The sequence below is a fragment of the Pleurodeles waltl genome, chromosome 10 (genome assembly GCF_031143425.1).
Source record: "Pleurodeles waltl isolate 20211129_DDA chromosome 10, aPleWal1.hap1.20221129, whole genome shotgun sequence".
Taxonomy (NCBI): domain Eukaryota; kingdom Metazoa; phylum Chordata; class Amphibia; order Caudata; family Salamandridae; genus Pleurodeles; species Pleurodeles waltl.
Genome location: NC_090449.1, coordinates 1,027,422,113 through 1,027,435,604, shown reverse-complemented (window position 1 = coordinate 1,027,435,604; position 13,492 = coordinate 1,027,422,113). Strand labels below are relative to the sequence as shown.

General features: G+C 43.4%; 1 protein-coding gene across 4 annotated transcripts in view; it reads right to left on the bottom strand.

Annotated features, from left to right (window-relative positions):
* Window positions 1-13,492, bottom strand: part of TCAIM (T cell activation inhibitor, mitochondrial) — a 277,740-nt gene that overhangs the window by 56,147 nt on the left and 208,101 nt on the right. For 3 of the 4 annotated variants that reach the window (XM_069211978.1, XM_069211981.1, XM_069211979.1), the window contains 2 exons: window positions 12,989-13,027; window positions 9,514-9,645 (listed from right to left, as the gene is read on the bottom strand). In XM_069211978.1, coding sequence (XP_069068079.1) covers window positions 9,514-9,645; window positions 12,989-13,027 — 171 coding nt within the window. The remainder of the gene's footprint in view (window positions 1-9,513; window positions 9,646-12,988; window positions 13,028-13,492) is intronic. The other variant, XM_069211980.1, reaches the window with a different exon arrangement.

Below are 13,492 nucleotides of genomic sequence, written 5' to 3'. Positions count from 1 at the left end.
TTGCTATAGCAAGTATCGGTTCACTAGTAAGGGAACCCATGGACTCTTTGCACAATATATCTAATTTTGATGTATCATATAAAGAGCCAGCTTCCTACACAAAGGAAAACTACGCCAGAAGTTGGCACGTCCCTAGGATTTGAGCTGTTGGTCATAACAGGCATGCCGCTGAAGAAGCAGACTTTGAAGTTCCACAGTACATCTGAAGTGCTACGTAACAAAGCAGAAACAGACTATCACAGGTGATCAATTGCTTACCAAGACATCAACTTGCTGGTGTCCCTAGAAAAGCATTTTCAAGGAGAAGCCAGGAGCCTGAGACACACATCTAGGCTGTGAAGACAACTGCATACGCTATCCATTGACCACACTTACAGTCCTAATCAGAAGGTCAGTGACAGAGTATACAGCTTTTGGGAACTGCTGTAGCATGGTGGCTACCACAATTGTCTGACGAGGGAAAAGAATGGGAAGGTGGGAGGCATTCATACACAACATAATAGGGACAGCATTCCCTCACTGTTACCACCACCATTACTACTGAATGAAATGATGATTGTATTCAGAATAGATACCTGGCTCACAGCGGTGAAGCTTTTGGGAATGCCTTTAGAGTGTAAAGCCGGACGTGCTTCAGAAAAGAGACAAGCTCGGCTAGGCAATTATGGAAACACAGAAAGAACTAAAAATAATTGGGGTCTGAACAACTATTAATTATGTGGTGACTCAAGACTGGATTCACCAGATGGCCATAGTGGATACAGGCAAAAACAAAATCCTTGAAAATTGGTCCAGGCAGGACAACATGCACATCTAGAACATCAAAGAGGAAACACAACATTACTAGGAGGGCTTTGTAGAGGCCCTTGTAAGGACGGATTTAAGAAAAGATATTGACTCTAAAATAAAGACAAAATGGTACTGCAGAGCAGGGGTACCCTACAGAATTTGGAAATCCCACCGACATTTTGGTTAAAATTAATTCCTTTATGGTCAAATAATATGCTGAGATCGTATTGGTCTGTAAGGAAATGCCTCCTTGGCATGGTTACTCCCTAACTTTTTGCCTTTGCTGATGCTATGTTTTGACTGAAAGTGTGCTGGGACCCTGCTAACCAGGCCCCAGCACCAGTGTTATTTCCCTAAACTGTACCTTTGTCTCCATAATTGGCACAACCCTGGCACTCAGGTAAGTCCCTTGTAACTGGTACCCCTGGTACCAAGGGTCCTGATGCCAGGGAAGGTGTCTGAGGGCTGCAGCATGTCTTATGCCACCCTGGGGACCCCTCACTCAGCACATGCACACTGCCTCACAGCTTGTGTGTGCTGGTGGGGAGAAAATGACTAAGTCGACATGGCACTGCCCTCAGAGTGCCATGCCAACCTCACACTGCGTGTAGCATGGGTAAGTCACCCCTCTAGCAGGCCTTACAGCCCTAAGGCAGGGTGCACTATACCACAGGTGAGGGCATATGTGCATGAGCACTATGCCCCTACAGTGTCTAAGCAAAACCTTAGACATTGTAAGTGCAGGGTAGCCATAAGAGTATATGGTCTGGGAGTTTGTCAAACACGAACTCCACAGTTCCATAATGGCTACACTGAAAACTGGGAAGTTTGGTATCAAGCTTCTCAGCACAATAAATGCACACTGATGCCAGTGTGCAATTTATTGTAACATACACCCAGAGGGCATCTTAGAGATGCCCCCTGAATACCAATCCGACTTCTAGTGTAGGCTGACCAGTTTCTGCCAGCATGCCACACACCAGACATGTTGCTGGCCACATGGGGAGAGTGCCTTTGTCACTCTGTGGCCAGGAACAAAGCCTGTACTGGGTGGAGGTGCTTCTCACTTACCCCTGCAGGAACTGTAACACCAGGCGGTGAGCCTCAAAGGCTCACCCCTTTTGTTACAGCGGACCAGGGCATTCCAGCTAGTGGAGGTGCCCGCCCCTCCGGCCACTGCCCCCACTTTTGGCGGCAAGGCTGGAGGAGATAATGAGATAAACAAGGAGGAGTCACCCACCAGTCAGGACAGCCCCTAAGGTGTCCTGAGCTGAGGTGACCCCTGCCTTGAGAAATCCTCCATCTTGAGTTTGTAGGATTCCCCCAATAGGATTAGGGATGTGCCCCCCTCCTCACAGGGAGGAGGCACAAAGAGGGTGTAGCCACCCTCAAGGACAGTAGCCATTGGCTACTGCCCTCCCAGACCTAAACACACCCCTAAATTCAGTATTTAGGGGCTCCCCAGAACCTAGGAAACTAGATTCCTGCAACCTGAAGAAACAAGAAGGACCGCTGACCTACAAGCCTGCAGAGAAGACAGACGACGACAACTGCTTTGGCCCCAGCCCTACCGGCCTGTCTCCAACTTCGAAAACCTGCACCAGCGACGCATCCGACAGGGACCAGCGACCTCTGAAGCCTCAGAGGACTGCCCTGGACTAAAGGACCAAAAAACTGCTGTGAACAGCGGCCCTGTTCAAAACCAGCTACTTCTTTACAACAAAGAAGCAACTTTGAAAGACTGCACGTTTCCCGCCAGAAGCGTGAGACTTTACACTCTGCACCCGACGCCCCCGGCTCGAGATCCAAAGAACAAACACCTCAGGGAGGACTGCCCGGTGACTGCGAGCCCGTGAGTAACCAGAGACGACCCCGCCTGAGCCCCCACAGCGACGCCTGCAGAGAGAATCCAGAGCCTCCCCCTGACCTCAACTGCCTGTAATAAGGGACCCGACGCCTGGAAGCAACGCTGCACACACAGCCCCCAGGACCTGAAGGAACCCAACTTCAACACAGGAGTGACCCCCAGGCGACCCTCTGCCTAGCCCAGGTGGTGGCTCTCCCGAAAAGCCCCCCCTGTGCCTGCTTGCACCGCTAGTGTGACCCCCGGGTCCATCCATCGATTCCTATCTAAAACCCGACGCCTGCGTTGCACACTGCACCCCGCCGCCCCTCTGCCGCTGAGGGTGTGTTTTGTGTGCCTACTTGTGTCCCCCCCCAGTGCTCTACAAACCCCCCCTGGTCTGCCCCCCGAGGACGCAGGTACTTACCTGCTGGCAGACTGAAACCGGAGCACCCCTGTTCTCCATAGGTGCATATGTGTTTTGGGCACCTCTTTGACCTCTGCACCTGACCGGCCCTGAGCTGCTGGTGTGGTAACTTTGGGGTTGCCTTGAACCCCCAATGGTGGGCTGCCTATGCCCCAGAACTGAGACTTGTAAGTGTTTTACTTACCTCCTAATATAACTTTTACTTACCTCCCCCAGGAACTGTTGATTTTTGCAGTGTCCACTTTGAAAATAGCTTATTGCCATTTTTACAAAGACTGTATATGATATTTCTTTTATTCAAAGTTCCTAAAGTATCTAAGTGAAGTACCTTACATTTAAAGTGTTTACTGTAAATCTTGAACCTGTGGTTCTTAAAATAAACTAAGAAAATATATTTTTCAATATAAAAACCTATTGGCCTGGACTAAGTCTTTGACTGTGTGTTCCTCATTTATTGCCTGTGTGTGTACAACAAATACTTAACACTACCCTCTGATAAGCCTACTGCTCGGTCACACAACCACAAAATAGAGCATAAGAATTATCTAATTTTGCCACCATCTTACCTCTAAGGGGAACCCTTGGACTCTGTGCACACTATTTCTCACTTTGAAATAGTATATACAGAGCCAACTTCCTACATGGTCCCATTGATTTTGTTAACATTTTTAAAGGAGTAGGAGCTCACGGTTTGCTGTGACTATGACTTTACTATAGATGACCCGCCACTCTCAAGAGGTGATTTTAATGTTGCTTTTAAGAGATTGAAAGAAAATCCACACACAGCCTTCTCTCTGGCTATGACTAGTGGATATTTGGAAAGAATTGCATGTCAGTGTCTTGAGCTTCACCTGTTTTAATAAACAATAAAAAAAATTGCTTCTCAACGATGATAAAATACTGGCCAAAGTGGTAGCCACGTGATTTCCCCTTTTAATGGATTGTATAATCTGCCCCATGCCATCCGGTTTTGTCCTTTGCTGTATTAAGACAAATCTCCCCCACCACCCTGGCTTCAGTTGCCTTGTTACACGCTGAAAAAGTGGTCGATTCGCTTGACTGGTAGTTCCTCCACGCCACACTGATTAAACTAGGAGTCCCCAATGGCTTCTGAGACCTCAATATGTCACTTTATAAAGATCCTGTTGTGCGCCTTAAAGTGAATCGCACCCTCCCTGTGGTTTTTCCCCTAACATGAGGCACACGGCAGGGCTGCTCATTCTCTCTTATTTATAATTGCCATGGATCCCTTGTTAGACAGTTGCAGAAACGTCATCTTGACAGGGGCCTGCGATTTCAACGTGGCCCATTATTGGCCTCCTCGATGTTGTCTTGCTCTTTGTTTGCGATCTACCTACTAACCTCCCTCTCCTCATTCGTGAAGTGATACGTTTTGGGGCCTTTTCTGGCTGTCAATTAATTAGAATGAATTGGAACTTTTCAGTTGACAGAATCCACAGAGCCCTGCCTCCTAGAGTGTCCCCTGTAATGGTGTACAGATTACCCCAAGTATCTCGGAATTTTTCTACATAGAGGTAAGTCAGAGGAGATCCGCCACAATCATGGCTCTGCTTTAGATAAACTTACCACTCAAATGGAACGCTGGATTAAACTACCATTAGCCATGGCTGGGTGCATCGGCATCATCAAAATGGTAGCTCTGCCATGATTCCTGTATTTGTTCTTAAATATTACCATTGCTCTGACCAATAGTTTTTTTGCAGCATTGTGGGGGCTCCTTCCATGACCTATCTGGGTCGGCCACCGACCTTGTATTCATTGGGACACATTGACACTACCCTATGAACTAGGTGGCCTTGGGGTTCCCAACCTACAGTTATATTACTTGGTGGCTCAAACCCACTTTGCTTATTATTGGTGCCATCCCGACGTTACCATATCTTAAACTGGAGAAAACTCAGGTGCCCAATAATCTTCCCCTTACCTCCATTCTACCTCTGGGGCTACCGCAGAGCCCCACTGATAAACAGACAATATCTACCACCCGTTAGGCCTGGTCCAAACTTTGGTGCTACCTAGGCTGGGAGACTCAGTACTTGCCACATATACCCTTCGCAAATAATCTATGGCTCCCGCTCACTGGGGAAATAGTGGTGCAGCGTTCACTTAGTTCACACCAGCTATGTGTAGCGGGTGATTTGTTTGCCAATGGTACCCTTAAACCCAGCACCACTGTGGCAGAGGGGGCACCTTCACACATTTGGATTTCTTTGTTTTTCACCGCATACACAGTACGCTATGAGACACCATACCTTCATACCCTGAGGGACCTAAGGAGTTCCCCCCTCACATTAGTATTCTACACCCCTGACAACTGACATCTCATATCCAGAATGTGCCACACCTCTTTCCAATTACAGCCCACTGGAGCAGAAGAGGCTAAAGCTGCCTGGGAACGTGATTTGGGGCACTTCATCCCAGACAAAACTTGGTACTATTGTACACAAAACAAGCTAGTGTCCAATAATCACAGGCACAAACTGCTACACTACAAATACCTTCACAATGCGTATACGACCCCAAATGCCTTGGCCAAACTTGACCCAACAAGACCCCACCACTCCCTTAAATGTAACATGGATCATGCTGAATTTGGACACCTCTCGTGGGCGTTGCACAGTCATAAAATTATATTGGGAGGAGGTTTTATCCACATTATCTCTTAAGCTGGAGCAGACACTTGACCTAGACCCCTTAGTTGCCCTGCCGGGTTATGTTAAGCCACTTCCTCTTGGCCTGCGGGGCTTCCCTACCATTGCGCTACTTTCAGCTAAACAACAGGTTGCTCTCAATTGGGGCAGTACCAGGCTCCCCACTGTAGCTGCTTGGCTAAGAGATATGTCATACTGTGATTCCACCAATTAAATTTATGCTTCCCTGCAACCGCCCACCTCCAGACCAAAGGACATATGGCAGGCGCTCAGAGATTATCTCCTAACCCTGGACCACGATAATGACAACTGATGTCTTCTTCCCCTTTCTAGAATATGTGGTATACGTAAACTGCAAATGGATAATGTTCTATAATCCTACCGTGAGCGGCTCTCTCTGTGCTCCCCATCTATTAGACCTGAGGAATGCTCCTTCTCTGCTACTCCCTTATTTCCTGTCTTTGTGATTCTCCCAAACGTATTTTTGAAACATCAACTAATGTGTAGTAATGTGCAACTTATGTGTTTTCGTTTACCTTGAAAACCTTAAAAAATAAAGTTAAAAAAAAAATAAACAATATAAAAATCATGTTCAAATTAATTACCTTCTCTTGAGTGCGTTACATAAATGCTCAGGGCTAAGATTATTCCTCTGCTTCTCTCAGATCATGCAGCAATTTCCATCAAATAAAAAAATGATTAGCCAGAGAGAAAATGTATTTAAAATATAAACAAGCAGGCTATCTTACAAACGTATTTCAGGACAATGAGGGAAATTCTTGGCCTGGAAAGTGAGGATAGAACATATTACTAACAAAATGAGATAGACCTCAAGTGAGTGGTAATCAAGAAGTATTACCAGAAAGGATTACATTGATCTTAAAGTTCTACGAAGACCTATTGAGAAAAATATTCAGACCATTTGCTAATGAGATGGATAACGTTTAGGGGTGGATGTAAATTGCGTAATTCAGTGTAGCGTAAACACATGAATTACCTAAAGTTCTGCAAGATTACGCATCATCATGCAAGAAGAGTAATTCTGCGTTTCATTTAGTGCTTTTTCTTAATGCAAACATGTCCCCTTGTGTCCAAGATAGGAGGAAGAATGCATTTTGTGCTTAGAAATAGTGCTAAATGCGACAAAACATGAATAGCAAGTGTGAGCAGCTGCCCGCCCTCGGTAAATGTGCTCTTGGAGTAGGATTTTCACCCAATTTAGCTCTGGCATTTAGCGCTATTTTCTCAGTGCAAAATTCCTGCTTCCCCTTGCAACCAAAATGGACATGAGAAGGCATTTTGCACTAAGTGCCCCCAACTTACTCCCGGCATGTAGTGCAATTAGCTTAGCACAAAATGCACCCTCAAGTCCAAAATGGACACGAGGATGCATTTTACGTTAAGAAATAGCACTAAATGCAGCAGAACACAAACAGTAAGCGCAAACAGTCGCTTGCTAAATGTGCTCTCGCAGGTACGATTGTTTTCCCCCATATTACTCTTAATCATGCGAGCTGGCATAATCGCATTATTATCAGTAATTCCGTGTCAAAGAGCAACAAGGAATTACTGAAATTACTCCAATTACGCAGGCGTTATTAAAATAACACCCGGGCCTAATACATTTTTTATGTAAGCTTGTGTGGATGCGATGACTCCTGAGATATCAAGGAGATATTAAGCAATCCTTTTACTTAGGGAGAAATCAGGGAAGCAATTAACCCTGTTACTTCCACCAAGGCCCTAGGAGATGGGTTCCTGAGCAAAGTATATATACATTTTGACAAGCTGCTGAACATGCAATTAAAGTGTGTATCAAACATTAATTGTTTGTTAGGTCTAAGCTACAGACAACTTTAGCTGTCAGGTGGCAGACTTTGTTTCCAATGCATGACATATATTTAGAGACAGCTTTGGGTCATTCCCTTGCTCATGATTGCATAACTTTGTTGTGCAACTCAGTTTAATGCTCTTGATTCAATGGCATTCTTCCCAATTCCACTGCTTGTCATGCCCAGGAGCATTTTGATCTCACAGTGTTCTAACTGGATCGGTTCTATCCCTCCACTGCTTACTTGATGAAACACTATTATTACTAATGCATGAAGGACTATAATACATCTAAGGGGTATATTCATTCACCACACATTCATTCTTTACATGTGTTCATCTTGTAGGCAAAGCCATCATTTGTTTAACCTTTTTCTTGCAGGAGGCATCTTATTTAATTGTTTTTGCAGCACACGAGCTAGTGTGACCCTTAGATGGACACTATTAAACAATTTCAAAACTGTAGTGACTCCTGCAGTTCGTAGAATACTCAACTAAGATGATTTATTTTGTTTTAAATATCTAGCACACTATGTTCTGTTGTTTTTTTTATTTATAATTATGTTTATGTATCTGTTTTTATGGCAGCCCGGTAGAAGTCCTAAGGTGGTCTCTTGGAGACAAAACGCATTGGCTGCGCTCTTTTCTGCACTAAAATTAAAATAAAGAGTACTACATATGTCTGAGAGCATCAATTCTTGATTCAATTTACTGGATATTGTTATATAGACACATGATAATGTAAAAATTAATTGTGGATTTTAAGGTTTTGTCCCTCTCATTCACTTGTACCTCCTGAACAGCATGCTAGAACAGTTCATAATGGTGTCACCCAGGATTACTGGTCACATCATCTCTGGGGACCTCAGCTCCACCCTTCAGTGACATCACTCCCAGGGCCTTTCTCACTAAAGGTTCAAAGGGTAGCTCCTCCTCCTCTGGTGGCTCCAGAGCAGTGGGCTTCCTCTTTTGTTCAGTGGGCTTGGGCACGCCCATCCCGGGTACAGTGTGACAGCTGATTGACTGATTGATGCATATCCTTCTGCCCTATCACTTTCCTCCTTAGGAGCTGAGTAAAGCACTGTTAATTGCTCCCTTTGTGTGGGGAGGCCTTTGTTGCTGCTGCTGGATAGAAATGTAATTAACCTAGCACAGCGGGTGACAAAAGGCCTGTGCACTGATCCTGAGCTGAGCCAGACAAATATGACAGTTTTGGATGACCCATAGGTTGTACAGATATGTTTGTGGAACATGCAGATTTGATTTTCTAGCACAGGTTACTTACCATTTGGGTACGTCAGTGGTTGCTGTAGGGAAGCGAAACTGCAATGTAAGGCAGTTTTCTCCCTATCTGCATAATAAAGTGTCATTAAAGACAAGACAGTAAATCACACTGCTTTCCCCATAAGTGGACACAAACATTACAAGGCCTACCCCAGGTCAATATCTAATCCAGCAGAGTCCTCTCGGCTACTCATGCGCAGTTACCGGGCTGCAAATGACAGTAGTTTCCCACGCGTAGCCTACACACGTGTACACATGTTTATATATAACCAGCCAGGTGCCCCTTAACCTTTGTGCAGAGCAGAAATTTAATCTTAAAAGGCACACCAGCAGTAAACATGCGCAGTCCATTTGACATGTGATAAACGTGGGGGAGACACAAGTAGTGAGGCTCACCCACAGTAAAAAGTCCAAAACCGGCTGATCTAAAAAGCAAAGAAATCTGGGCATGCTGAATCTGTGGAACCCAATTTCAACACATGCCTTGTATTACCTGATCTGCTGGTCCTACAGTTTCTCAGTAATATTTTGTTGATAAAACTGAACAAAAGTGAGATATTAAAGAAAATCTAACAAGATAGAACACAAAAGCTAAAAAAACATAAACTATCCAGCAAGAATACGTACTCATCTTTTCTCTTCATACACTATCCAGTATGAATACTTACTCATCTTTTAGCTTCAGATTCTCCTTTGCTTGTTGTGCTTTAGTGAGAATAAACCACTGGAGAGAGATCAGATCGCAGTTGGTTGGTACGATGAAGTGTCCCAGTTCATGCAGCTGTGGGGTGTGTCGATCACTAAAATGATACAAGTATGTTATGTGTTCAAGAGGACATTGTATTGTCAAGGTTAAATACCACTAAAGTACTCCGGAGCCACTCCCTTCAGTCCTGTGCAGAACAAATACTAATTGTGGAAATAGGTTTTAGATGCTAAAACTGACCAGATTGATGTACCTTCATCAATTATGTTATTTGACAGCATTTTGTATAGTATACAGTTCTTCGCTGGAGCTCACCCTTGTGAGACAAATTACTTCTTATAAAGTTTCAAATTGCGCATTTTGTAGTTTCAGCACCTCCTGTAATGCCCAAGTGGCCCATGAATACTGAAGCCCTTCCATTCTCACTCCTCTTGATATGATGTGATCATTCATACAGAAAACACAGCACAAACTGAATTGGCACTTTCAGATTTCATTGACTTTATTACTCCACATATTGGTACTTCACTAAGTGGGCTTGCTAACACACCACTCATTTGTTTACTATTGGAGGGTAGCTATGACAATTTTCTCCATAGTTAGACAAGGTTTAAGTCACTTCTCCAAAGCTTCAAAGGTCATCATTTAGTGTAACATTTGGATTGTTTCTTTTGACCATTGTCTGGTTCTAAACTTCTATCTCAATCCAAGCCTCTCAATACAACCATGTTTAAACATTTGTTACATGTTTTGTACCACATGATCATTGCACCATTCCTCCTCTCTTTCACATAGCATCCACATATAAATAAAATCCAATATTTGACTGTTTTGTAATTACGCTATTTTGAAAACAACAGTCTTTCAGTCATTCTGTATTTAATGTGCAATATACTGTGCTGATAAGTGTAAATATAATTTCCTCATCTAGTACATACACAGAGACTTAATTTACTAACTCCAATTTACTAAAAGATGTACATAACTGTTCTGTTCTCTTGCATAGATTAGTGTGTGTTGAAAGCAAAGTAAACATTTGCTGCTTTGAAAACTGCAAATTTAGCTAACCTCAATCAAGAATTCCACCCGAAAGGTAAATGAATGCTCAATTGGTGGAAAATGAAACCAGACGTCTGACACCCAGCCTATCAGTAAGAGGAAGAAAAGATTAGGTAACAAGTTATAGTACTCTGTTGGGAACATTGCTCAGGTCTTGCTGTTTCAAGAAACTTCCTTCATTTTTGGTGCAACTTTCTTGTAGCATTAACCAAGATGTTACTTCTTCCATGAGTCCTCTATTACTTTACAACCCCGCTGATGCGGTTACATATGGGATTTCTTTTTCAGAGATCAATATTCTCCTTAGACAACTGATGTCGTAAGTATAGGAGGAGGGTGGCACTGTGCAAACCTCAGGGCTCACTGGATGGTGGTGTTCTGGGAGTGCTGAATTACAATGCCTACCACCTGCTGACTCAACTCCAGTGACCAATGCATTGGATCGCTCCAGAGCAGGAACCTATGCATACAGAGCTTATCAGGATATTAGATCTTATTCACTTTATGAGGCGATCCTCAGCACGGTGCCTATGCCCGAGGGATGCCTGTAGGCTGTTTGTGGGGCTCGGTGCTGGCAGCACTTGAAGAAGCACCTGACACATTGTGACTTGTGTGCGCTCTCCGAGGTTTAACTATTAGTGAGTCAGTATGATCATTGGGTGTGGACTGAAATGAGATATTGACGGTGTGGGACTTTTTCCTCTAACAACACCCTACACTCGTACGACACTGGCAGATGTCTGGGAGCTACAGCAATTAGGAACATACTGCGGGCGGGGTGGTGAGATCAAGCCCCCACGTATGACTTTCTTCACTCCATACTCACTCTTGGGATGGAGAAAAGGGCCATTAACCACCTATATGTTACCATCTAAACTACATTACACAGTGATGTTGAAGCAATGATGTCCTCTGGGAAGGTTCTCTAGAAAGAGAACCTGCAGATACAGAGTAGGACAGGATCTTGTAATACACTAAAATGGTATGCAGAAACCCATGCTTTAAGTACAAGCAATTTAACTGTCTGAACCAGACATATCTGACTCCAGTCAGGACAGCAAGGATATATTGAACCTCACTGAAGTATCACGTAGAACTGTTTCGCAAGATATACTGGACAGCTTCCCCATCCGAAACCCCACAGACAAACTATTAGGTTCATAGACATAGGCTTGGCACTCACCAAACAGGCTAAAGCAATGTCATGGAAACCCAAAGTCACCTGACATTAAGGTGTGGCTACCAGCGGTTAAAAAATGGGTCGGAGTCGAAATAATATTTTTGAAAGGCCTTAATAGCGGATGGTGAGGAGAAGCTAACACACCGTGACTCCATCATGTTATCAGTGCAGTACAAAACAGATGAGAGGCCCTCTTTGAAGCCACAAATAAATGGTTTATATTTGTGTGTGTGTGTGTGTCTCTGCATATGTGAAGTGATGCTGGACAACTTGATCCCAAGCTTCTCTTAGATAGTTGTGATGCAACTTCTTTTTCTTCTTGAGGAGCTTCCCAGACATGATGGGGGAGACCATATATGGGGTTAATAGCATTTTGGCCAAATTCTGCATACTAATAGAATCACTCTTTCAATAAATGCTTTCCTGCGGTCTAGAACCTATTGATTGCTTATTTCGTTAATTTTTATTGACAATTCATGCATAAAATCCTGTTTGCAGTGGTGCTAATAGCTTAACTCAATGATTACAAGGGAACGTAAGTGAATACAAATCAATTAGATATTGTTCATATACATATAAGATTGATGTGGTTCTGTATCTATTACAACATGAAAATAAGTCAATACAAATATTTCTAAAAAAACAAGTTACACAACTCTGCTCAGCTACCAGACTGTAGGTCTGCTAAAGGCCTAGTTTGCCCTCCGAGTGAACAAGCAAGAGATATATAGCATGTTGTAAGTCTTCAAGTGCCTATTTAATGGATTGGTGTTGAGATTGTACAACACTGATATAATACAGCCCTTAGCCATTAGATATAGCTTTCCACAAGTGAATAAAGGTGTAGGAGTTGGAAAAATCTTGTGTGTTTTCCCCAATCATAGTGAGATGCAAAACAGAACAAGAAGTTGTATGCATCTGTGCGCATGCCCAAAAAGTCAATGAAAAGAAAACATCTAACATAGATTGCCTATAAGGAGAACAGAACACAATGGTTTACAAAGTTATATTGTGTAAGTGGATACTTTCAACAGCCAACCACATGCAAAAATAATTCGGGAAGGTCATAATCATTAATCCAGATGGCACTGTTTCATTTTCTAAATATGATATTAATGACGTTACTTGCCAAGATAAAGTCTCGTCCACTAAGCTTTCTCCAAATTCTTGAATTGCATCAGAAGACCACTCTGCTTACCCTTGATCTGTTGCATCCCTTGTCCGATGCAGTTCACCTCTGTTTGTGAAACGAGAAGTCTACTCACTATTAACTCCAGCTCACAGGTTTGTTAACCACTTAACGCACTACAAGATGTATGCACAAGTAATGACCAAACAATTATCAAAGATCATCTTCAGCTTAAAAGTCAAATCATAAGTAGTAAAACTAGATTATTTTGAGATCTTTTGGAGGTGGTTAAAAACCATCTACACCCACGTCTCCAGCAACAGGTGGTAATAGCGTCTCCCCTATGATAGATTGGCCTCTGACAAATATCCCAGCAATTCTACATCAAGACACTTTGCTTTCTCCTTTCTCTAAGGCAAGGGTATAGCCTCCAATATAGGAGGCCAAACACATAACCAATGCTGGGCACCTTTATAGTATATGTATAATTGAAATATGTAATATGTTTATTGCCACATTCCTTCATGTCAGCTCCAGCTGGATCAAAGGCATGGGGGAAGTTCTGTGAACGGT